This window comes from Aquarana catesbeiana, linkage group LG07 (genome assembly GCF_042186555.1).
Source record: "Aquarana catesbeiana isolate 2022-GZ linkage group LG07, ASM4218655v1, whole genome shotgun sequence".
In the NCBI taxonomy this organism is placed as follows: Eukaryota; Metazoa; Chordata; class Amphibia; order Anura; family Ranidae; genus Aquarana; species Aquarana catesbeiana.
The window spans coordinates 294,637,962-294,661,209 of NC_133330.1; the positions used below are offsets into that span (position 1 = coordinate 294,637,962).

At 40.5% G+C, this 23,248-nt stretch overlaps 1 protein-coding gene across 2 annotated transcripts in view; it reads left to right on the forward strand.

Moving 5' to 3' along the window:
- Nucleotides 1–23,248, forward strand: part of FAF1 (Fas associated factor 1) — a 473,366-nt gene that overhangs the window by 344,280 nt on the left and 105,838 nt on the right. For both annotated transcript variants that reach the window (XM_073593564.1, XM_073593565.1), the window contains exon 14: nucleotides 21,491–21,627. In XM_073593564.1, coding sequence (XP_073449665.1) covers nucleotides 21,491–21,627 — 137 coding nt within the window. The remainder of the gene's footprint in view (nucleotides 1–21,490; nucleotides 21,628–23,248) is intronic.

The window sequence follows — 23,248 nt, forward strand, 5'->3', positions numbered from 1 at the left end:
CAGATACCTGCGGTGTGCTTTCACCAAGAGCAGACCCTCTCATCCTGCCCACAGCTGTTCACTCTGGATGTCATTTCTCAGAGGATTCGGCACAGTACGCTGTAGGACACAATTCTTCCTTCTGACTGGTGATGATTTCTAAAGGTTGGAGGAAGAAAAATGTCTGTTGCTTGTAGTAGCCAATCAGATTGCAGCTGTCGTTGCATGGGATAAGCAGGTGCAGTCCCATGCTTGATTAGTTTCCCAGTCCAACAAAATTTTACCAGCAAAACCTTGGTGAGTTTTTCCATAATACTAGAATATTCTTGCATAATAGAGCCAATATTCCCTCTTATCACTGGTAAGTGCTGAGGAGGATGGACAGTGTGTGCAGCGAGTTGCATGATATGTGCTAAATACTGCTGCACTGTTTGAGAACATACAGATGTCTCTCCCCCTTTCTATTACAGGATTCCTGTCTATGACCAGCCTTAGAAAGTTTAGCACACAGTTGGCTTGTGCCGTCTACACCATCCTTTAAGCTTTTATTTCCAAAGTGGCACAGTGGTGTAGTGGGTAGCACTTTCGCCTAGCAGTATGAAGGGTCGCTGGTTCGAATCCCAACCACGACACTACCTGCCTGGAGTTTGCATGTTCTCCCTGTACCTGCGTGGGTTTCCTCTGGGTACTCCGGTTTCCTCCCACACTCCTAAGACATGCTGGTAGGTTAACTGGATCCTGTCTAAATTGTCCCTAGTATGTATGAATGTGAGTTAGGGACCCTTAGATTATAAGCTCCTTGAGGGTAGGGACTGATGTGAATGGATAGTGTATATGTAAAGCGCTGTGTAAATTGATGGCGCTATATAAGTACCTGAAATAAGTAAATAAACGTGTAAATTGGACATAGTGACTAAAATGCTGTTTAGGGAAAATCTCACCAGCAGCTAAGTTACCAGGACCTTCCAATATGTGGTCTGAGTTATATATGATTTACAACAGCAGTTAGCTGGGTACATTTCTTCTGGGTTGATGATCAACCTCATGTCGCATGATTCTGTGCTGTACTCTTTCCCTTTGACAATGGCAAGTCCCTTTGCTGGGAGCTTGAAAATACCTGATCTGCAGTGTTAATTTAGTTGGCAAAAATATTTTCGTCATAGTTTTCGTCAGCTGCATGTTTTCAGTGATGAAAATTAAACGAAAATAAAATTGTTTTAATTACAATTACTTAAATATGACTAAAACGCAAAAGACTATTACTAAAACTAAATCAAAATGTGACGTCAAAAAGCAATTTTAGTGTTTGTTTATGATACTGGAGATTTTAGTTGACTAAAATACAACTAAAACAATTCAGATGACTAAAATACAACTCAAACTCTAATCAAAATTTGATGTCAAAATTAACACTGCTGACCTGCATTTTTGAAGGTTCTTCAGGACCATTTAGAAAATAAGGATACTGGCATCCATAAAGATTTAGAGAGGCATTCATTGACCTAGTAGCTTGTATTTTTTAGACTAGCTTCCAACAAAACTTATTTCAATTTTGAAATTTTCACTGGCAAGTTGAATCCCAGTGTGGCTTTATATATCTTTTGCATACTCCAGTCATTAATTGTTCCAATTACGAGTCCCGGTTCTGCCCCACAGCCTTGACTGTTATAAAACATTTTTTGTAATTTTGTTACAAAAACAAAATCTGTTGTACTTTCAAACAACTCTGTCACATTGGTGAAAAGGGTAAAAGCTGGCCAATCCTAATAACCTGCCAAACGAGTTATGAATCAAATTCCTGTATTCTTCCAGAGATATCATTGCCAATGTTATATACCAACACAGGTATGTTGGATTGTGTGTGTTCCCTGCCACTCACTGTGGTTTTTCCAACTGCCCACTGTTTCTTGCAGTTATGTAGCAATCAGCAGTTGGAACCACAGTGAACGGTGGGGGACATGCTATGCAGCATACCTGGAATTGTAAAATGGCAGCAGTGCTAATAATGAAATCCAAATGTCCAGTACTTCAGAAATAAATTGGTTATCAAAGGTGAGTATCTTTCAGCCACATCACTTCCCCAGACTCTTACCGGATTTTCTGACCCACATATGTCAAACTGGGTCCAATAAAGCTTTACAACACAACTGTCTGTGTCGTCTTTTTGCCTCCAATAATCCTCTCACTTCAATATTTCCACATCTTCCACAAGAAGCTTCATGTCATCATGAATGTGTAGCCCTGCCCCCTAGGGGGTTGCTTGGAATTGCATGTTCCTCTGTGCAGCCTTGACCCTGTGAACTTTCCAGCCCTCCTGACACTCTAGGTTCAGACATATTGTGTATACCTTTAAATAACACACAGATTACAATGCAGATAGTTTTAGCTCCCTCAGTTCTACTTAATCAAGAGAAGAGACTTAAAAGGAGGATTTGTAAACCAAATCCTGGTTAAACAGCCAAGGCTAGGTTGTTCTTAAAACAGTCAAATGACAGTTAGCAATGACAAGTAAATGATACCAATGTACACAGTAACAAACAGCGAATGAATTCCTTAAGAAAGCTATTGCTTGCTATGGAGAATACTTCTGCTTAAAGAGAACCCCAGGCCCACCTATAATACCTTTAATCCTAATTAGAGATAAATTAATATAGATACAAGTAACGTGTCCCCTTTAAGAGCAACAAAATAGCAATGTTCAACGTGCAAGGCCTTGCAATTTATTTTCACCGGCAGTTGGATCTCAAAGAAACAAGAATTCCTTGGTGTGACACAGTGATGGAAATGATGGAAAAACAGCTGGTTCTGACTTATAGCAGTCCTTTAGGCAATCCAGATAAAGGTTGTCTGTGTTCAGAGTGTGATATTAATAGCTGGTAACTGGGTTTTTGGGCATGTGCCCTCAGACCAATCCTAAGAACGTTCGGTAACCTCCTGATGGACGATCAAACTATTCTCCTTACCGCATGCGGGCAGAGATGGCGTTCGGTCTGCTGGATCAGTGAGCCGTCCGACTGATGCATTAGCGATGCTGCAGGGGGCACCTCTCAGGTAGCGCTCGACGTCTGACCCGCTGGGGCTGGAGCTGTAAGGCTGTGTACCCGCGTGGTAGGCCGCGGTCTTCTCACACACAGCGGTGAGATGGTCCTAAGACGATGGGGACCCGGGAAGCAAGAGAGCGTGGGCCTGCCCGGCAGATCACTTTATAGCCTCTCCCATAATTCTCTCTTGGAGCAGATAGCTAGCTGGCAGGTGTAGTTCATGGTCAGTTCTGAAGTTCAGCGATGTCTGCTCAGGAGACTACAGTTCCCACAACGCTTTCCTCTAGGCTCAGAAGTGTGATGTCAGTAATCCGAGCCCAGCACTAGGAGCATACAGAAACAGTCCGGGAAGGCAGAAGGCAAGTCTGCAAAGTCCAGATAGCTGTAGTCCACTCCCGGCTACAAACGTATCCCCTAAAAATAAGAAAACTCCTATAGTGTAGTAATTTATTGAAACCTTATCATAAAGATACTATATTATGTTCACGTGTGCATGACAAAATATATGTGACTATCGCCAGCGATACGTGATTTCTCACCCCGCCTGTTTAACTCCTTTCCAAACATCCATTTTAAAATGCATATCACTCTACTTAAAATCCATGTCCTCAGTCCTAGAATCCTCTTCTACTCAGTGTCACTCAATAAAAAAAAAACAAAGAGATACTAAATAGTGTAGTATGACCACATCTAATAACACTCAATAAATTGAGCTCACATTAACCACTTGCCTACTGGGCACTTTAACCTCTTCCTGCCCAGGCCAATTTTCAGCTTTCAGTGCTGTCGCACTTTGAATGACGATTGGGCGGTCATGCAACACTGTACCCAAACAAAATTTTTATCATTTTTTTTTTCTCACACAAATAGAGCTTTCTTTTGGTGGTACTTAATCACCACTGGGTTTCTTTTTTGCTAAATAAATGAATAAAGGACAAAAATTGTGAAAAAAAAAAAACGTTTTCATAGTTTGTTTTAAAAATTAGCAAACAGGTCATTTTTCTCCTTCACTGATGAGGCACCACTGGTAGGCGGCACTCATTGGTGGCACCAGTGGACACTGTTTGGACTGCACTGATAATCAGGACACGGATAATCAGTGTACATGTCCCTTTTACAGAACCCGGTAATCGTCTCTCTGCTGATAACTGGCTTCTGTTTACATCCATGATCAGCTGTGATTGGACACAGCTGATCACGTGGTAAAGAGCCACTGATTGGCTCCTTACCTCAATCTGTGATCAGCAGTGTCCTCCGGACACTGATCACAAAGTGCACCGCCCACACCCCACAGTGGGCGTGATCACAGGAGGTCATCATATGATGGCCTCGCAGAACTAGCCAGCCGCACTGACGGCAAGTGATTCAACCATGCTCCATAAAGTGCAAAACTGTGAATCCACCAGTACATCAGTCCATGCCACCATGCACCGCCCCCCTGTGTACTAAACACCTTACCAAACTCAACCCCTAAGGCACAGGGTTGGGTGTTAACACATCCAGCAATCTTCTTAGATGTCTCTCCTCCGGTAACCCTAGTACACAGTCTTCCAACTGGTGAATAATCTATAGGACATGCAGAAATCCCCCGCTTTACCATAAAAACTGCTCACACAAATAAAGAAATGCAAACTTCCGATACTCACGATGGTAGAAGGGGCATTTCTGGTTCCAGTGTCAGCCTCTGATGTCACTTCCTGACATGTTTCCTCCATAGACTTTGTTAAAGGCAAAGCAGTGCCAATAAACCATATAATAAATATAATAATATGTAAAACATATAATAATAAACCAGTCACATGGGATGTGGCTCATCACCTGTCAAACAGGTGAGCGTTAGGCGCAGTTTTTTTCCTGGCTGGCCAGATTTCATCTTTTTAACCAAGGTGACAGGGTTGCTTTAAAGTACTTTTGTTTTTATATCTCTTGGTTTCAAGTTATGTTTACTTGTTTTCTTCTTTTTGTTTGTAATACTGAAAACATTTATCGTAATAAAAATAACCTAATATAAAAAAAAGTACTTTTGAATGAAATTAATTTTGGCTGGAGAGTACATTTTTGCACACTGTGTATATGTTGGCAGATTCTTACATTGTTAGGAACCAGATGTGCAGTATCTCAGCAGAAGTTGGTTAGGATACTTTTTTTTTCTTTGTGCTTGGTATCCCTCAGTCATAGTCTCCCTTTCTGCTGGGCTTTTGATTATAGTGTCAGCCTTAACTAAATGTCAAGATCAATTTGCAGCTTGGTTTAACTCAAGGTTTTGCATTCCGCTAGCAGCAATTGTTCCCCGGACACAATGCCATGTGTTCCTGTAACTTCAGACTAGGGGCAGCATCTAATGACTTTATTAGTGTGCCTTCCTAAAAAGAAAAAAAAAAGGCTCAGTAATTGTTCACATCTCATTGTCAGCTGCCCAATAATTACTGCACGGGATTGTCAAGAGCTGCACTTGTGAATACATTCTTAAGCACTGCGAGAAGAATTAGAATAATAAAAAAAAAAAAAAAAATGAAAAGACGGTGAAAGTCTCATAATGCTAGAAAACAGGCTGGATGTGCTTGGGGTTTAACAGTTTAAAATGCCTTTCTTGTCCTGTCACAGGAAAAAAGGTAAACTAACCTTCTCAGGAAACACTTGATAGGATGATAACGTGTGACAGGCTTAGTGAAACCCTCAAGGTATCCATTTTCTCTTAATGATACGTTTGCCTTAGTTTCCCATTCCGCCAGTAAATGAGTTAAATAGGCTGCAGGAAGGTTTTCTTTTCTCAAGGTGATAATCCCTTTTGTGAAAGGCAGTGGTACAGTAGAAAAAGAAGATCCCATTTTTCATTTGTATTCCTTTCCAGATGGCAACCCGTGAGAAATTAAAACATGAACCAATGGCAGACCTTGCTGTTTTTGTTGTCCTGTTTTCCAGGCCACAGAACTAATTGTGACGTTTTCTTTGGTGGAAGGATAGTGCGGTTTTAGAAAGTTCTGCTTTAACCCTCTTTACCACAAAGCCTTTCGTGCACTTTTTAAAGCTAATCTTTGTTTCGACCCTACACGACAAATCAGGGAGTTAACATTTTAGCTTAAAGTGTAAGTTCACCAAAAATCTATAAGGTGACCTTACACTGGACACTCCCCACTATACTGGGGTCCCACGATCACCCGCTATGAGACATCGGGTCGCTGGTCCGAGATTTGAAATCCCCGTGGCTTTCTCTCCTCCTCTTCAGTGCTAACAGGATGGGCTAGGCGGATTCTGATTGGTCAGTGCTGTCCATGTAACAACGCCAACCAATTTCAATACTTCCTATCCGTACACGCTGAGGGGTACATATAGAAGATTAAGCCACGGGTATTTCAAATCCCTGGACTGGTGAAGCAGCGACCTGATGTCTTGCAGCGGGTGATCGCAGGACTCCTGTATTGCGGGACCGGGGGGGGAAGGGGGTCCACTGTAAGTTTACCTTACAATTTTGCTGTAAAAGTGAATTTACCCTTTAAGAAAATATCCAGTACCAAAAAATGTCCAATATCCAGTACTTCCTGGTATGGAGCATGTGACAAGCCCTCTTCTTCTCATGTGACAGTGTTAGTGATTGGCCCAGTGCTGTCACATAGGAGGCGCCAGCCCTGTGTAAAGTCCAACTAGAGCAACTTCAAGTTTACCCATTATCACTACTATTCAGCCCTTCCAGGTGTGTCGTCCACCAGTGAGCACTGTGGTTCCTCCTATAAGCTGCTACGTCACTATTGTGGCCTGTAGTGGCCAATAGGCCACTACAGGTCACAATAGCGCCCCAGGAGGGACACAATCATTGACACAACCAGACAGAAGTGTTGGATGGAAGCAGTGCCTATAGCTCTGCAAGAGAACATTATATCTGCCATAAATACAGTTGCCTACATTTATCATTTTATTCCAAGGAAGTGCCAATAACAGAAATGACAGGACCATTTACTACATGATCACATTTTAAAGCAGACCTGTCACTTCAGGGTTTCTTCTAAATAAAGCCCAGCTTGTAATATAACAGGCTATATACTCAGCTTAAAGGGACATGTGTTGAAATTTTCTTGTTGCTCCTCAGCCACCGCCGGCAATGCATTGTGCTGTGGCCCCTTTATAAACCCCCCTGGTACTTATCTGAGGTAAGGACTTCTGACACATTAGCTTGTGACGAGGTCCATATGCGGAAGGGAGGTCGGTGACTATTACTTTTTTTTTCTGTTATCCTTTTATGCAATCCCTAACGATTTAGATTCACTTTAAACGACAACAGTACTTTTAGCACACTTGTTCTTTAATGTCCCACCCCACCAAATGCCCCCTGCTCTGTAGAATACTTACATTCCTTCCTGTTCCAGTTGATATTCTCTATTTGGCCCTGTTCAGAGCTGTACAAAAATGTCCATACCGTGTCCTGTTCTTGGTGCATCAGGTAGGACTGAAAGTGCATGTTGCACGAATGAGATAGTGCTCCACTAAGGGTAGTGGACTTTAGTTACTGGAGAACTGTACTAAAGGTACAGTTGTTATTTAAAGTGAAACTAAACCCTCCTATCCTTTACAGCCAAGGAAGCTCCAATCTTAGCCTCTGATCCACATTTGCTGCACATTTGATCAACTTTGACATTAGCCATTTGATGGCTTGACAGGTTTGTTGAGCTCGCAAGCAGTTCAGAGTTATCATTCATAGCGTGTTTTATGTAACTCTTTTGGGAAACGGTTAAATTGATAGGTTTGGTTAAGCATTAAGGCTTTTACTGACTTATTGAATTCAAGTGGATGTGGCAACTGCTAAATCTGAAACTAAAAACTGTAATAGTTCTTTATTTTTCTTTCCATGGAGGGCTAAGTGACAATGACCAACATCTCCAGCCTAGGCACCATTGTTGGTGTAGTGCTCTTGAATTCCCTCTCCTGGCTGAGTAGCATTTGACACATGTTCTATTTAAGTGCTGTACTTTGTAAAGCTGCAAATTCCTCCATTCCTTAAGGGCTCTTGTGAATTCAATTTCTCTGTACGTGTGATTGAGAGCACTTAGCTTCTCGTTAAAACTGCTCCTCTTCAGCCCTGCCTCTTCAAGAAATCCAGCATTTTAATATTTCTCCAGCGAGAGCTTTCTCTGGTTCAGTCTTATGACCCCTGCACCCTCCAATAATTTGTTAAGCATCCGTTTACTGATCCTTGCCGGCTCTTGTCCCACACGAAGCTCAGCAAGACGATTAGGGAAATTTTCTGCACTTGACATCAGCCAGATGTAGGAAATTAATTTTGTTTAATGCTGTCTCTGGCTGTTTTTTTTTTTTTCCCTGGGCGATGTAGTTGCCCAGATAATAATGAACAACTAGCAAAATAGCAGCAGCAGGCAAGCAATTCTAAATAATGGTTACTGTAGCTGGTTACTTTACTTTAACAATTCAGATATATTTTTGTTAAGTGCATTTATGGTAAATTAATGTGTAGATATTACACACTTGCCTTTTCTCCCCAAAAGGCTGGCATCATGTTTATTTAAAGTGTTACATTAACCCGGGACCCTGCTTTTACGATATCTGGTCTTCCACAGAACATAGAAATACAATACTTTTAGTAAATATAAACAGCCAAATACCTTTTTTCCATCAGCAGTTAGAGCAGTCTTGTGACTTCTATCAGTGTCTGGTTAAAGCTTGTAGGGGGAGTTATCATTCTCCACTGATTGTCCTATGAGGCTGCAGGACCCCTGACCCTCTGTCTGAACAGTGCTGATTGGCCCTGTGCTGATCACTTGCACTTTCCCAAGAAAAATAAAAAAAAAACTCTCTAGCAATACACACCAAACAGCATGTGCAGAGTGACTCCAAAGGCTCTGTTCCATATGGAGATGGTTTGGGGACAGTGGAAGAAGGGAGGATCAGAGAAGACAGGATCAAATAGCCTTTTTACACAATGCAGAGGATTAACCGCTTAGGTTCCACAGAGAGTATAACAAGCATGCTTTACTGCATATACGGACTGATCTTACTGTTGTGGGTTTAGTAAAACTTCATCCAGACTTAGTATTTTCTTCCTAGGCAAGGGTGCTTGCCCAGGCATGACACAGTCATGTAAATCCTGGTCTTGGCAATGTTCTGAAGATGCCGCCATCCCATTTTGCCTTGTTGCAAGGCTGTTACTAAGACATTCCTAGCTGTAATTGATTGATCACCACCACCATCACAGGAGCAGGCTCCCAAACTCCTGCACATGTTTGGTCCACTATCTCCTCTGTTACCGCATCGCTGAGCTCAGAACAACTGCAACAGGGGGGGAGAGTGATAGCATGTGAAGGGGTTTGAATCAGCTGGGAGTATCTTGGCAACATCTTAGCAACAAGGCAGGATGGGATGATGCCATTTCTGGGAGTTTTGGGACGTCAGGGGATACGTAAATGGCGTACATCTATAGCAAGGGTGTTTTTCAACTTTGCTCAAACCTGCACAGTTTTATTTTATCTACAGGCACCACTTTATAGGCAGTTTTTAGTAAAGGTTAACTAACCCTTTAAAGAAGTGGTTCTCAACTCCTGTCTTCAGGACCCACTAACAGGCCAGGTTTGCAAGATAACTGAAATACATCACAGGTGATATCATTTGCTGCTCAGTGATTGCAGTATTCTAGTCTGCATCTCCCCCAAGGTAATACTTAAAATCTGACCTGTTAGTGGGTCCTGAGGACAGGGGTTGAGAACCACTGCTTTAAAGGATAATTGTACTTGTAGCATCTAATCCTACTACCCACTTTGTTTTTACCATGCCATCTATATTCCCTTGTACTTACCTCAGACCAGTGGGTGAGACACTCCTTTCTTGCCCAAGCTGGCATGGCCACACAGTACTGCGCACATGCAACCCATTTCCTCTAGGTCCCAATGAAAAAGCCATCTACTTGTAAGCCTGAAGTTGAAGCAGCTTTAAAATTGGAACTTGTGGAGAAAAGACCCCGCTTACTGAGTAGCACGTGGTCCTTCAGAATATACAAACACCATCCACAATGGTGTAGGCTGCAGCTCCTATACACGATCACCCACTGATCTAAGGTATGTGCAAAGGGGGTAAAGTCAGAGTGGTGATTAGCTGTTCCATTTTGGAAAAAAAAATGCCATTGATGACAAATATTCACCATTTAGCGAGCATCCTTATTTTTCTTTACTCTTTAAACAAAAATATTTTATCTATCAAGTCCTAAATGTACTTTTTTTTTTTTTTTGTTTTGACCAATAATTGTGCCTTTTACTGAATGCCATTTTTGTCAATTTTTATTATATTTTTGCCATTAATATTTAAGAATGTCTCCTGTAATTATTTTCTTTCTATTGATACCTATATATTGATTTCCCTTCCTTTACTACCTCCTGGCATATTTCCCTGCACTGTGTAGTGGTAGCAGCCCACCAGTTCTGCCTGCCATTTAGCTGTAAATGTAATTTTTTTCCCCCTCATTTACAACTGCAGCCACAACAAAGCCTTGCATCCAATAATGAGAGTGACACTGTTTTCTAACACTAGCGTTTACAGAACTTCTTAGCTTTGGGGATTTTAGCAACATTTTTGCAACTGTCAATTAATGGACAGAACAAGAAAGCTGAAAACCCTTTGTAGAACTGCTTGCCATGTTTCTTTATCCAACTAAATATTTGTATAATTGAGGGAGACGCAGGAATGGTGGGGTGCCTGCTGCCCTGTGTTAGTTACAATTCACCTCCCTCTGTACGTAGGAGGAGACCTGGATAATCCTGATTGGGAGCTGTGAATAGGGCCCTGTTCCATACAGCGACATCTGGCTCTTTTGATGATCTCCACAGGTTCTTGTGTCGACCAGTCCAGGCTGGACTTGACCCATGCTTCTTCTGCTCTGTCTAGCCTCTTAATGACCTCAGTGAAATGATCAGTGCCATATCCTTAATGGTCCTGTGTTTCCCCATTGTGCAATGTGCGAGTCTAGCTATGTAATGTGTGTTTTTTTTTCTTTTTAGTTTGATTTTATTTTTTACAATGTTAATAATTTTACTCTTTGATCTTGCAAATTAGTTTTTTTTTTTTTTTCTAGGTTTTTTTTTTTTTTTTTTTTGACTGGTCTGATTTTTATATTGTTTTATTTATATCTTTAATTTTACATTTGCTTTTTTGCTGCTTAGTTCAATTTGTAATCTGGTTACATTTTATAATTTTAATCAAACTTTTTCTTATTGTTATGACAATGTGTGATATTTTAAAAGCTAGTAAATAGTATAAAAATAATAATATATTTTATTTTTGAAGAAGTGTTGTACAGGAATTAAACTGTGCCACTGAATTAAAGCGGTACTTCACCCTAAAGGGGAAGTTCCGCTTTATGCCTTCCTCCCCCTCGCCTCTTCTTTTTTTGGCATTTTTTTTTTTGGTGAGGGGGAGCGGGTACCTGGTTGTGAGGTTTTAACAGGTACTCACTCCTACTCCTGGTTGGATTGCCATGGCAAGTCCTCCCCCTCCCCCCACTACTCAACAACCCTCTGGTACACATCACTGGTCCCAGAAAGCTACAGGACCATTCACAAAGCACAACACGTCTCATGCATGCGTGGTGGGCAGCCGTCTAAAGCCGCAAGGAATCGCAGCTGGCTGCCCACATTAAACATGCCAGTGTCGGGGACCCAAAGACTGACAAAGAAGCAATTTGGGTGAGGACAGTACTGGACCCTTGGACAGGTGAGTGTCCCTTTATTAAAAGTCTGCAGCTACGATATTTGTAGCTGCTGACTTTTAATTTTTTTTAATACAGAGCGAGGACTGCTTTAAGCTAAATTTTAATGATTCTGAAAAAACGTGTATATAAAATGCAATCGCTTTAAAAACCTGTTAACTTGATCAGTGGGTTTTGCCAACTTTCATCATGATCATTTTAATGACTTGTGATTTATGACTTACTTTATTCGTACCTTTTATTTCCTGCTTTTTTTTTTTTTTTTTCACCTTCCCATACTAATAACAATGTCAATACTGTACACTATGCATATTACACTGCTTTTGTCCAAGTACAAGAAAATACCATTGTGCAGTGCTTGTGTTGTAAATTAGCCCTCTTTAAACATGTCCTTTTCAGTGCTTTGCATGCTGTAAATGAGTTCTGTGTATGCTCCACTGCCTTAAAAATTGATATCTGTTCTTGGAAATAGCCAGCGATATACAAATATTAAGGAACTTAATGACTTCATGAACAGCCAGAAATATTTTATACTTGCATTAAAGTGGTTGTAACCCTAAAAATATAACATATTATTTGCTATAATCCCTTATAGCAGATTAAACAGTACAGTGCTTGTGTTGTCTAATCTCCCCCTTTCTAAGCTGTAAAAAAAAAAAAAAAAAAAAAAACCTGGTTGATCTTAACTGTTCCTGTGTCCCCCTGTGCTGACCACGGTAATCAGGGCTGCTGAGCCCTGATTACCATGATCAGGTTACGTGCCTGCATCATCCTGCTGCTCTCCTCTTTCCCCTCCCTCCCTCCCTCCCTCCCTGTTAGCTCCTTTGTGTTTCTCTCCCCCTCTCAGCCCCCCTCCTGCTTTTACTAGCTGGCAGTACAAGTAAAGAACAGTTACAGCTGGTCCCTCTGTTCTTTTTTTATCTCTTACACTGTGTAAATGTTTTTGTAAAACAAAGCCTGCAAATACCTTATCTTTGATCTCTTCTGCCGGTCACGTGACCTCCGGCCGCTCCAAGGCTGCAGCGGGAGGGCCTGAGCAACCAGCACAGCTGTCACGTGACCTCCCCATTTGCCGCCAGAGGGGGATCTCGGCCCCTCCCTCTGTAGCCCATAGATTAGAGGAATAGAGCGGCTGATGGTCACGTGACCGGCCAAAAAAGATCAAAGATAAGGTATTTACAGGCATTGTTTAAAAAAATAAACATTTACACAGTGTAGGAAGAGATTATTAGAACAGAGGAGCTGGCTGTAATTGTTTTTTACCTTTACAACCACTTTAACTGTGGCATAGTACAAGAGGTCACTTTATAAAAAGTTGGGCACAATCATGCACATTGAACAGTCTTGAACTCTTAGAAACATTTGCCGAATGTATAATCTGGCTGGGAAATGTTTTAGAGGCAGATCTGGATATGCTGGATTTATTAAAACGGTGAATGCACACCGATCAGCCATAACTTTATGACCACCCGTCCCCCTGCCAAAACAGCCATGACCCATTGAGGCATGGATACCACTAGACCTTTGAGGATTTGCTGTGGTATCTGGCACCAAGCCGTCAGTAGCAGATCCTTTAAGTCCCGTAAGTTGCGAGGTGAGGCCTCCATGAATCGGACTTGTTTTTCTAGCACATCCCACAGATGCTCGATTAGATTGGGAATCTGGACAATTTGGAGGCCAATTCAACACCTCAGACTTGTGTTCCTCAAGCCCATCTTGAACCTTTTTTTGCAGTGTTGCAGGGCGCATTATCCTGCTGAAAGAGGCCACTGCCATCAGTGAGTACCATTTCCATGAAGTGGTATACTTGATCAGCAACAATGTTTAGGTAGGTGGTACGTGTCAAGTAATAGCTATATAAATGGTAGGACCCAAGGTTGCTTATGTTCTCATTGTAGGACACAGGCCAGTTTGGGCACTCTGACCAATCTGCAGCTACGCAGCCCTATACACAACAATCTGCAATGCCCATTTTTTTTCTACTTTCAACACATCAACATCAGGGACAACCTGTTTACTTGCTGCTTAATATATCCTACCACCTTTCTGATGCCATTTTAACAAGATAATTAATGATTTTCACTTAGCCTGTCAGTAGTCATAAAGTTATGGCTAATCTGTGTAAATGGATGTATCATTCACTGTATGACCATTTGTCAGAAGGCTTTTGTTCCTGTCAGAATTGCTTCTTTCCACATACAAGTCAATGGAAAGCAAAAGGAGGTCAAATGCAGGTCAGAAGGATCGGCTCCAAATTTTCTAAAAAGCATCCTAAATGGATCTTAAAGGAGTTGTAAAGGCAAAAGGTTTTTTATCTTAATACATTCTATGCATTCTGCTAAAAAACCTTCTCTGTACAGCATCTGCCCCAGTACCCCTAATACTTACCTGAGCCCCATTACTTACCAGCAATGTCCACGAGTGCCTCGGTCGCCATTGGCTCCAGCTGCTGTCTTTAAAAGTCAGTCAGCCAATCAGGAGAGCCTGGGGCTCTGTGTCTGAATGGATACAGGGAGCTGTGACTTGGCGTGGGTGCCCACATAGCAAGCTGCTTGCTGTGGGGACACTCAACAGCATCGAGGGGAGCTTTAGAGGGACCCGAGAAGAGAAGGATCTGGGCTGCTCTGTGCAAAACCATTACACAGAGCAGGTAAGTATAACATGTTTGGTATTTTTAGAGAAAAAGAGACTTTACAAACACTTTAATTGCAAGCAGAACGAACTTGAAGGCATGTTCCCATCGACACAACCCCAAGGCCATATTTATGAGTAACTGGCGTTTAAGCCTGTAATGCCTCCCAAAGTATTTAAACTAACTAGGGCCGAAGCCACTAATCGATTATGAAAATAGTTGTCAACTACTTTCATAATCGATTAATCAGCCAGCCAATTAGTTGACCTGCATACAGAATGCGTTATTTCTTTACATATCAGGAAATACAGTGCAGCCCACATACAGCTCAGTACACCATCCATACATGTCAGTAAGTGCCTGAGAACTTGTGAATGTAAATGTGTGAGGAGCATTGCCTCATGGGACATGTAGTCCCGGGCAGGAAGTGAGTGGTTCTAGAGGTGGAAGTTTATTTTACCTTGCTATGGGGGAGGGGGGGGGGCTACTCCATACTATACTTTGCAGCTTGCTATTGGGGCACTCTGAAGGATTAAGAACTTCTCTATACTGCTCTTTTGAATTTTCCTGTCACTGTGGTTGAAAACGAACGTCGTTTTGACCCAACTAACAATTAGAAAATGAACAAACTTTCTTAAAATTATTTTTTTTATTGAAGGAAGACATTGTTTTTGTATGGCCAGCATAAGTGACAGCAGGCAGAGGGAGCTTTTATCGAGCCACCTGCCTATGACATGGGAGTGTGTCATACATAATATATTACAGTTCTGTCTGAAAATCCACAAAACAGTCTTATTTTTTTTTTTTTTCTTTAAATTAAAAATGTGATCTCTGAGTCTGATGATATTTACCAGATTCGACCTCTAATAGTATATACAGTATATCTCTTCTCTCTGTTTCTCTCAGAGTGGATTAGAAATTTTGCACCCGAACCATATAGTTGGTTATTTACATTTACCACTGCATATAAATATTTAAATTGCCTTTTGTTTTAAACTTTACATATTAACAAAATTATACGCTACACTTTTTTTAAGGTTAATTGATTAATCGAAACAATAATCGGCCAATTAATTGATTATGAAAATAATCGTTAGTTGCATCCCTAAACTAACATTTCTGATGCTTTTCTTCAGATCAGCTGCTATATACCCAGGGAAGACTCTAAATTCTAGGTTAGGGCTCTGGTATACAGTACTTTCACTTCTCTTGGGTTCGGAAAAAAGCCACTCCCCTTCCAGTTTCCAACCCTAAAACCATTTGAGACTCTGGTCTACGATGGTCAAATGTCAGGCTGCATGGCTAAGCACTGGGCAGGGCAATCTTGGATTGGAGAGAAGTCAAAGCCCTTAGCTAAAGCCTAATACCCAAGGGGCCTTATACGAAAGCAAAGGAGTCTATAAGCTGCCTGTACTTTACCGCAAATGTATTTTTTTCACTATGAGGGACCTGAGTGGTTGTTGGCAAATCTTTTTGAAACTGGTAAGCGCTGGCGATTAATGGTAGAAGTACATGTGATTAGATTTGTCAATGTATACTGAATCTGGAGTAAAAGGAGGAGTACTTGTGCAAATGCTCCGATACCCGAAACTGATACCTTTGCAGTGCGATTTGACTCCATACAAAATGAATGGCCTTAAATTGCACTGCAAAGAATTGCATGCAATTTGAACAGGAATGCGGTGCGATTCCTGTCCGAATGTCATGCGGTTTCCTGCGCTGCTCTTGTGTGAACCCAGGTTCATCGTAGTGACTTCAGCCTGGGTTCACACAGGAGCCGTGCGGGAAACCGCATGTGAATGTGATTCGGACAGGAATCGCACCACATACCTGTTCAAATCGCACGGGATTCTTTGCAGTGCAATTTGAAGCCATTCATTTTGTATGTGATCAAATTGCACCGCAAAGGCAAGTAAGTACTTGACCGAAAGCATCGATTACTCATACTCGCCGGTAAAAAAAAAGTATCGGTGCAACCCTAATGAATATGCATTAGAGAGTTTTTCATAAAGAGCAGGATATGAAAAAAAATGCTCCTTGCAAATAATACACTCTTATACAGAAAAGGGTATATTACTTTTTAGCCTCACTTTTGGCTCTGCTCTCCCAACATACTTTAACTTTAAATTCTTTATTTTGTAAGTAAAGGACATACAGTAAGGTAAAGACTTTTGACGGTAATGGAGTCAAATCAATACACTCAGCAAAGTAGGAGTATAATGGCACTCAAATACATTCTTGATATCCAGTTATATCCAGTATATATCAAAGCTAGTGTGATCACATAGAAATACTATTACTCATCCAGATGAATAGTATCAACGGGTATGTGAGGGACGGAATGGGGGGGATTACATTAAAAAAAAAAAAGAAACCACCTAATAGGGTTTTTTTTGTTGTCCTGCATTGAGCTTTAAGTGTAGATTGTTTATTTAAAGCATAATTCACTTTGACCCACAGTAGACATACAGTGCATACGGAAAGTATTCACAGCTCTTCACTTTTTCCACATTTTGTTATGTTACAGCCTTATCCCAAAATGGATTTATTTCATTGTTTTTCACAAAATTCTACAAACAGTACCCCATAATGACAACATAAAAAGAAGTTTGTTTGAAATCTTTGCAATTTTATTAAAAATAAAAAACAAAAAAAATCCCATGTACATAAGTATTCACAGCCCTTGCTCAATACTTTGTTGAAGCACCTTTGGCACCAATTGCAGCCTCAAGTCTTTTTAAATATGATACTACAAGCTTGGTACACCTATTTTTGGGCAGTTCCTGCTATTCTTCTTTGCAGGACCTCTCAAGCTCCATCAGGTTGAATGGGGAGTGTCCGTGCACAGCCATTTTCAGAGGACCTATTCTTTAGGAAGTCAATTAGGCTTGCAGAAAAAAACTGGAGACTTTTCTTCCTTTTTAGTAGAGATAAAATGTCCCACATCGTCGAACTACTAACGGCTCCTCAACTGAGCACACCTAGCTCAAAATGATCCCCCATCAAATGAAGTATTAAGGCTGCACACTGTCCAAGTTAACCGGGTAACATCAGTGTAAAAATCAGCTTGCAGCCTTGCTACTTCAGAAAAATGTATTGGCATTTCTGTTAAAAGGGAAACTATAATGATTTTGAGTCAATGTATTTATTTAAGTTTTTTTTCTGTACTTTATGTATCAAATAAATATTCATCAGGATTCCCAGAGCACTATGAGTTTGCTAAAGAGAGAGCACAACTGCACAGCTTGTTTAAGGGACAGTTAGCGGCTGCCTTTTGTCAGACCGGCTGCCTAACACACAGGCTGAATGTCCGTCGCTTTTTATTGAACCGTTTGGCCTATTTGTGTCGGACAAACCGACATACACACGGGCAGAATGTTGGCCGGTATTTTTTGTATTGGAAAATGTCTGCCGACATTCTGCCCGTGTGTACAGGGCTTAAAACTCAGTTTCCCTTTTAAAAGAAATGCCAATACATTTTTTCTGAAGTAGCAGGGCTGCAAACCGATTTTTACACTGATGTTACCCAGTTTAACTTGGACAGTGTGCAGCCTTGCTATTTCATTTGATGGGGGATCATTTTGAGGAAGACATGCTCAGTTGAGGAGCCGTTAGTAGTTCGATGATGTGGGACATTTCATCTCTACTAAAAAGGAAGAAAAGTCTCCAATTTCTTCCTGCAAGCCTCATTGACTTCCTCCAGAATTGGTCTTCTGTATGACAGTCATAAGAAAGTGAACCTTTTAAGCTCCTTCAGATTCAAATGATGTTGATGGTTAGATGTCTACTGAAATACAGATTACCAGATTATTAAAACTGTTTGTTTATGAAGGATGATAGTCAAAATATGAAATAGCAAATGAAAGCTTACCTGCACACAAGTCAAAGTGTCATCAAAAATTACTTTTAGATAAGTGTTACATTATGACTTAACATTTGAAAATATACTATAGACTCCCTTTATAATTTCTTATAAACCAAAAGTATGTATATGTAGAATTAATCACTAAAGACATTTAACATGTTATTGTAATTTCATAAGTAATGGTCCATCTTTTAAAACATGCACGTTTCATTGGAATACCTGGTGATCCTTCCATGAACGTTCATTTTCAGGCACTTGCTGAAGTTGCCGATTTAAACCACATTCCATATACTTGGTTGTCAGTATTGGGTAACTTGTCCTTAGAAATACCATGCAGCTTATTATGCTGGAGTGCATAAATGTAGACAGGAAAAAAATGTGGACATTTTTTTAAAAAAACAACCTGCCAATTGTATATGATACAGAGTGCTTTAGCAACTTAAATGGCATTCAGATTAGGGGTTACATCTACATTGTTAAGCCGTTTATGTTTAGACACAATTTATTATTATATTCATGTCCTTTTTAGTATGCCTTAAATGCATCTTTATTGTGCTGTAGCATGTACTTATTTTAAAAACAGTTTATTTGTTTACATTGTAATTTTCGAATAATTCAGTTCAACATCTTTGGTTAATAGAGCAATAAGACCGCATTGTTCTATTTATCATTAATTAATCATATCGCCTGCTTCACTTTCTTCTACATTTTTATTCCCTGACATTAAAAAAACACTCAATTTAAATTATGTTTCATGAAAATAATTAAGTATTAATAGACTTCATTCAGTGGCGAGTTCTCAGAAATTTCCACTGTTTTGCCTTTTCTGACCCATGTTATTAAAACTCTATTATTTTTACAGACTTTATTAAATTGGATCTTATTAAAGCATTCCATATTTGCATTTGGTCTTTCATAATTCATTATTATTATGACATTTACTTTTACCTTCACTTCTGAAAACATATCATAAGGCTACCCTTTTCTCTTGAAAGAAATGCTAATTTCACACAGTCCTATAATGGAAGTGAAAAGCTTTATCAGTTTTTTCATTTATTTCAGATCGTGGTAAGAATACTAATGCGCGACTTTTATATGCAAATATGGAAGTATTTGGATCTTTTTGTTAAAAAGCCTGGTTTTAATTTTTGTATAGGTAAAATATAAGAGAACCATTTATAGTACTTTCAAGAAAATACTTTTGCATATTTCACACATTTCCCTATTGTTTCCTAATTTGTAATAATGGTTACTTTTGTTTAAAACAATTTTAGTAGTTTTATGCTATAATTTTCAGTTTTTCTGACAACTCTTTGGCCCAACCTATTAGCAGTTCTTAGGGCATTGCACTCCATAAATACTTCACGTTTTACTCTTAATTTCTATTGAATTTCGTAATGATTTGATTTTTTAATATTACTTTATTTAAAAAAAAATATATACAATTCATTAGCTCTAAAGAGAGCCTAAGCTGTTGAAGATGTGTCCAAAAATGGCAATCGGAAGGTAAAGTTGCCATTATTTCCTGTGAAATCCTAGCAGCTTATCTTTTCCCTATCACTAACTCACCATGTTTTTTGCCACCCACGCCGTGTCTTTGTTTGGCCGCAGTCATCTTGGTTGAGGCCATGCTTTTTCAAATTAGAGTGCCCCCCCCTCTACAACTTATAATCTGATGACTGGTGGGGAAATAAGCAACAGGAAAGGTTTAGAAAGCACAGATCCACAGAAAGAATTAAGCAGGAGCAGGGGATTCTTGCATTGCAGGTGCTTGGGTACAGCTTTCTCTTCAACAAGGAGAATCTTGACATAGACATAAAAGCTAGATCTGTCTGGCCTTGGGTAAAATAAAATTGCAGATTGCTCTTTGGCCAAGCTAGAAATGTAATTCTATAGAGAGGAGGTAACATTTCCAGTTAGCCACATCCCTTGTAGAACAGTCAACTGATGTTACTTGAGGCACACTAACAGATAGAATAGGTTTACTGGGCTTGACGTGAGTTTGGCTTGACCTTTTTTTGTTGTGGTTCACCAGTCTACCACTCTTCCTTTTGTTCAGAAATCTGGTCACCTGGGAAACTTTTTAGTAGGGTTGCACAGATACCGATACTGGTATCGGTGGCTATACCAAGTATTTGCCCAAGTACTTTACTCAGACAAATGCTCCCAATGCTTCACCCGATACCCTTGCATCCCGGAACCCAGTGGGCGGAGTGGGTGGGAGAAGGTGGAGAGCAAGTCCTTGCAGTGGAGGAAGGTAAGCTTATGGGGCAGGGGTGTGGGTTGCAGTCACAGCCGTGTGCCATCCATCAGCATCTGTGACCCGGGCCATCAGAATTGTTAACGGAAGTGACGACCGAGTCTCCGTTAGAGGCTTTACAGTGCAACGCCCATTTCGGTACACCCTGGACTCGGCCTCAGTAGCCTGCAGTCACAAGGCGGCAACGGACATCTTGTTATACCCACCCATATAGTTCACTAACTATATGGGCTGGGTGTAAAAAGATGTCCGCTGCTGCATTCTGACTAGGCTTACTGAGGCCGAGTGCAGGGTGTATGAAGATGGGCTCTTTTATAGTCATCACTTATCGATTTTTATTTTATCATGCCAGCCTGCCAGCAATTATTTAGTGCTGCATTATTTTCAGTGCCACTGCCTACCAAACAGTTCCACCTATCATTGCCCATAAGTGCCACCCATAAATGCCACCTATCAGTGCTGCAAATCAGTGCCCATCAGTCAGTGCCACCTATCGGTGCTCATCAGCGCTACTGCATATTAGGGCCTCCTCCAGTTACAGTTCTTTTTAATTATAAAGAAGATATTGTTAGTCTGTATTGTGCTTTGAAAACTGTCACTTGACATTAAAAAAGTATTGTAATCGGTAACGGCGAGTACTTGAAAAAAAGTATCGGTACTTGTACTTGGTCTTAAAAAAGTGGTATCGGTGCAACCCTACTTTTTAGCTTACTCATTGTAGACGACTCCTATTTTTATAAAGGCCTCAGAGCCAAGAAGTTCCTCGCAGATACCAGTTCGATTAAAACTTGTGTTTGAACTTTGAAGATGATGGGTGATATACAGCAAATAGAGACCAAGGAAGCCAACTTTCAGGAAGTAAACCAATTAATAATTTCTGTGTCCTTTCCGGTCAAAATCACTGTTTTTGCTAGGTAACAAGGTAACATAACCAGTTAATTAACTTAATTCTTTGTTTTAACAATATTTTCCTTCAACTGGAAGATGATAGATTTCCTTTTCTTCCTTGCAGGTTTCTTACGCTATGTACCCGACATTTTGGCAGCGTAGTAGCACAGACTATTCGAACGCAGAAGACGGATCAGTTTCCTCTTTTTCTTATTATAATGGGGAAGAGATCTTCTAATGAAGTGCTTAATGTCATCCAAGGTAAGGTTCTCTTAAAAAAGACTAAAGACTTAGAGCTGTCACTCAAGCAACCCTTTTTAGTCTTCCCCTTCGCTCCTCCCCCTGTAAAAGGTTATGTAGGCGAGTGATTGGGCAGAGGAGCTGTGCCAAGCCAGGTAGGATGCTGTCACTCCCAGTAGAGGAGAGAACTATGATGTGCAAGGGGAAAGGGGGCTGTGCTATGAAATTGACTCTTTTGAGGAGTATTCAAATTTTATAGCACATTAAAAGGCACATTGCTAGTGAATAAACATCTTTATGGAAAGAAAAAACTTTACAGGAAAGCATTTAAAATGCTTGATTTTTCTGCGTTTTTAGTTTCAATTATTTAATTTTGGTGAATCCCTTTTACCCTGTATTGTATGTTATCTGTCATTTCCAAAAGAAAGCATAAAATAACATTGGTTTTCAAGTGTAAGGATTATAAGGTAGTGGAAAATAGCTCTTGCACTCTGGTCCTACAGAGCACTTTGGGAGCACTTCAAATTTCCATATGTAGTTGCTAATTTCCTGAAAGCCCCCCATAGACATGATTGAGCCTCTCTAAAGGTCACAAGGCACAGAACATTGCTTTGTGGAATGCAGAATCTGACTTGCAAGGAAGTTGCTTTTCCATTGCAATTTTTAGAGCTCCAAGAACTTTTTGCAGTCCTTTCTTCACCCAACTCCTAATGCGCATACACGCTAATCGACTTTTCATTAATTCCTATGGCTGGTCTGTACTCCTTTTGATGGCTGGGGGTCGCTAGGAGTATGCACCAGCCGTTAGAATAAATAGGCTGAGTGGCATTTGTGCGCAGTTGTGTTGGATGCCGCCATGACTTTTTGCTGCAAAGGCTATGCAGCACTGGGCAGGGTCACACAGTGAAGAAGTTTGGAGTAGGGCTGAAGGTAAGTATATTGCTAGGAGGCACACACTCAAAATGGAGGGGGGGGACTTTTATTTATTTTTTTTTTTTATTGTTTTGATAGGTAAAGGTAGTTCACAAAACAGAGACGTTGGGCATACCCTGGCTCAGAAGATGACTCTAACATAGTTCAACTGCCTGTACCTAAACTTCAGCTTAGAAACACTATAACAAAACTTAAACTATACACAAATTAAAACAGCTTCAGCCTGCTCGTATCCGCCAAAGAACAGCAAGATGAGTGAAATATGTCAAATTAAGCAACTACCAACCAAAGGACAGTAGAATGTGGGTGTGTACTGCATACTGTATTTATACCACTGCAGGATAAATAAAAGCTAAAGATGTCAGATAGGCCTTTGAGTACAATTTGGAAAATTCTGCTAGAAGCCAACTGGCAGCTTATGAATTACTAAGTGGCGTTAATTGTGAGTGATTCAAGCCAAATATTCCATATTTTGTCAAATTTAGCTGCCCAGCCCTTGGAGTTGTACGTGGCTTTGTATAGGGGAACAGCCAAGTTAACCAGGGCCTTCCAGAAGTTCAGGTTGTTTCCATTTTAGAATCACCGCTTTCCTTGCGTAAAACAGTAAAAGGCGTATAAGGGTCTTAGTTGCTCGGTGGTGAGCCAGGGTGCCCACCAAGCAGACTGACACACTCTGTGGAATGGGGATCGTTGTACGAGAGGCTATGAA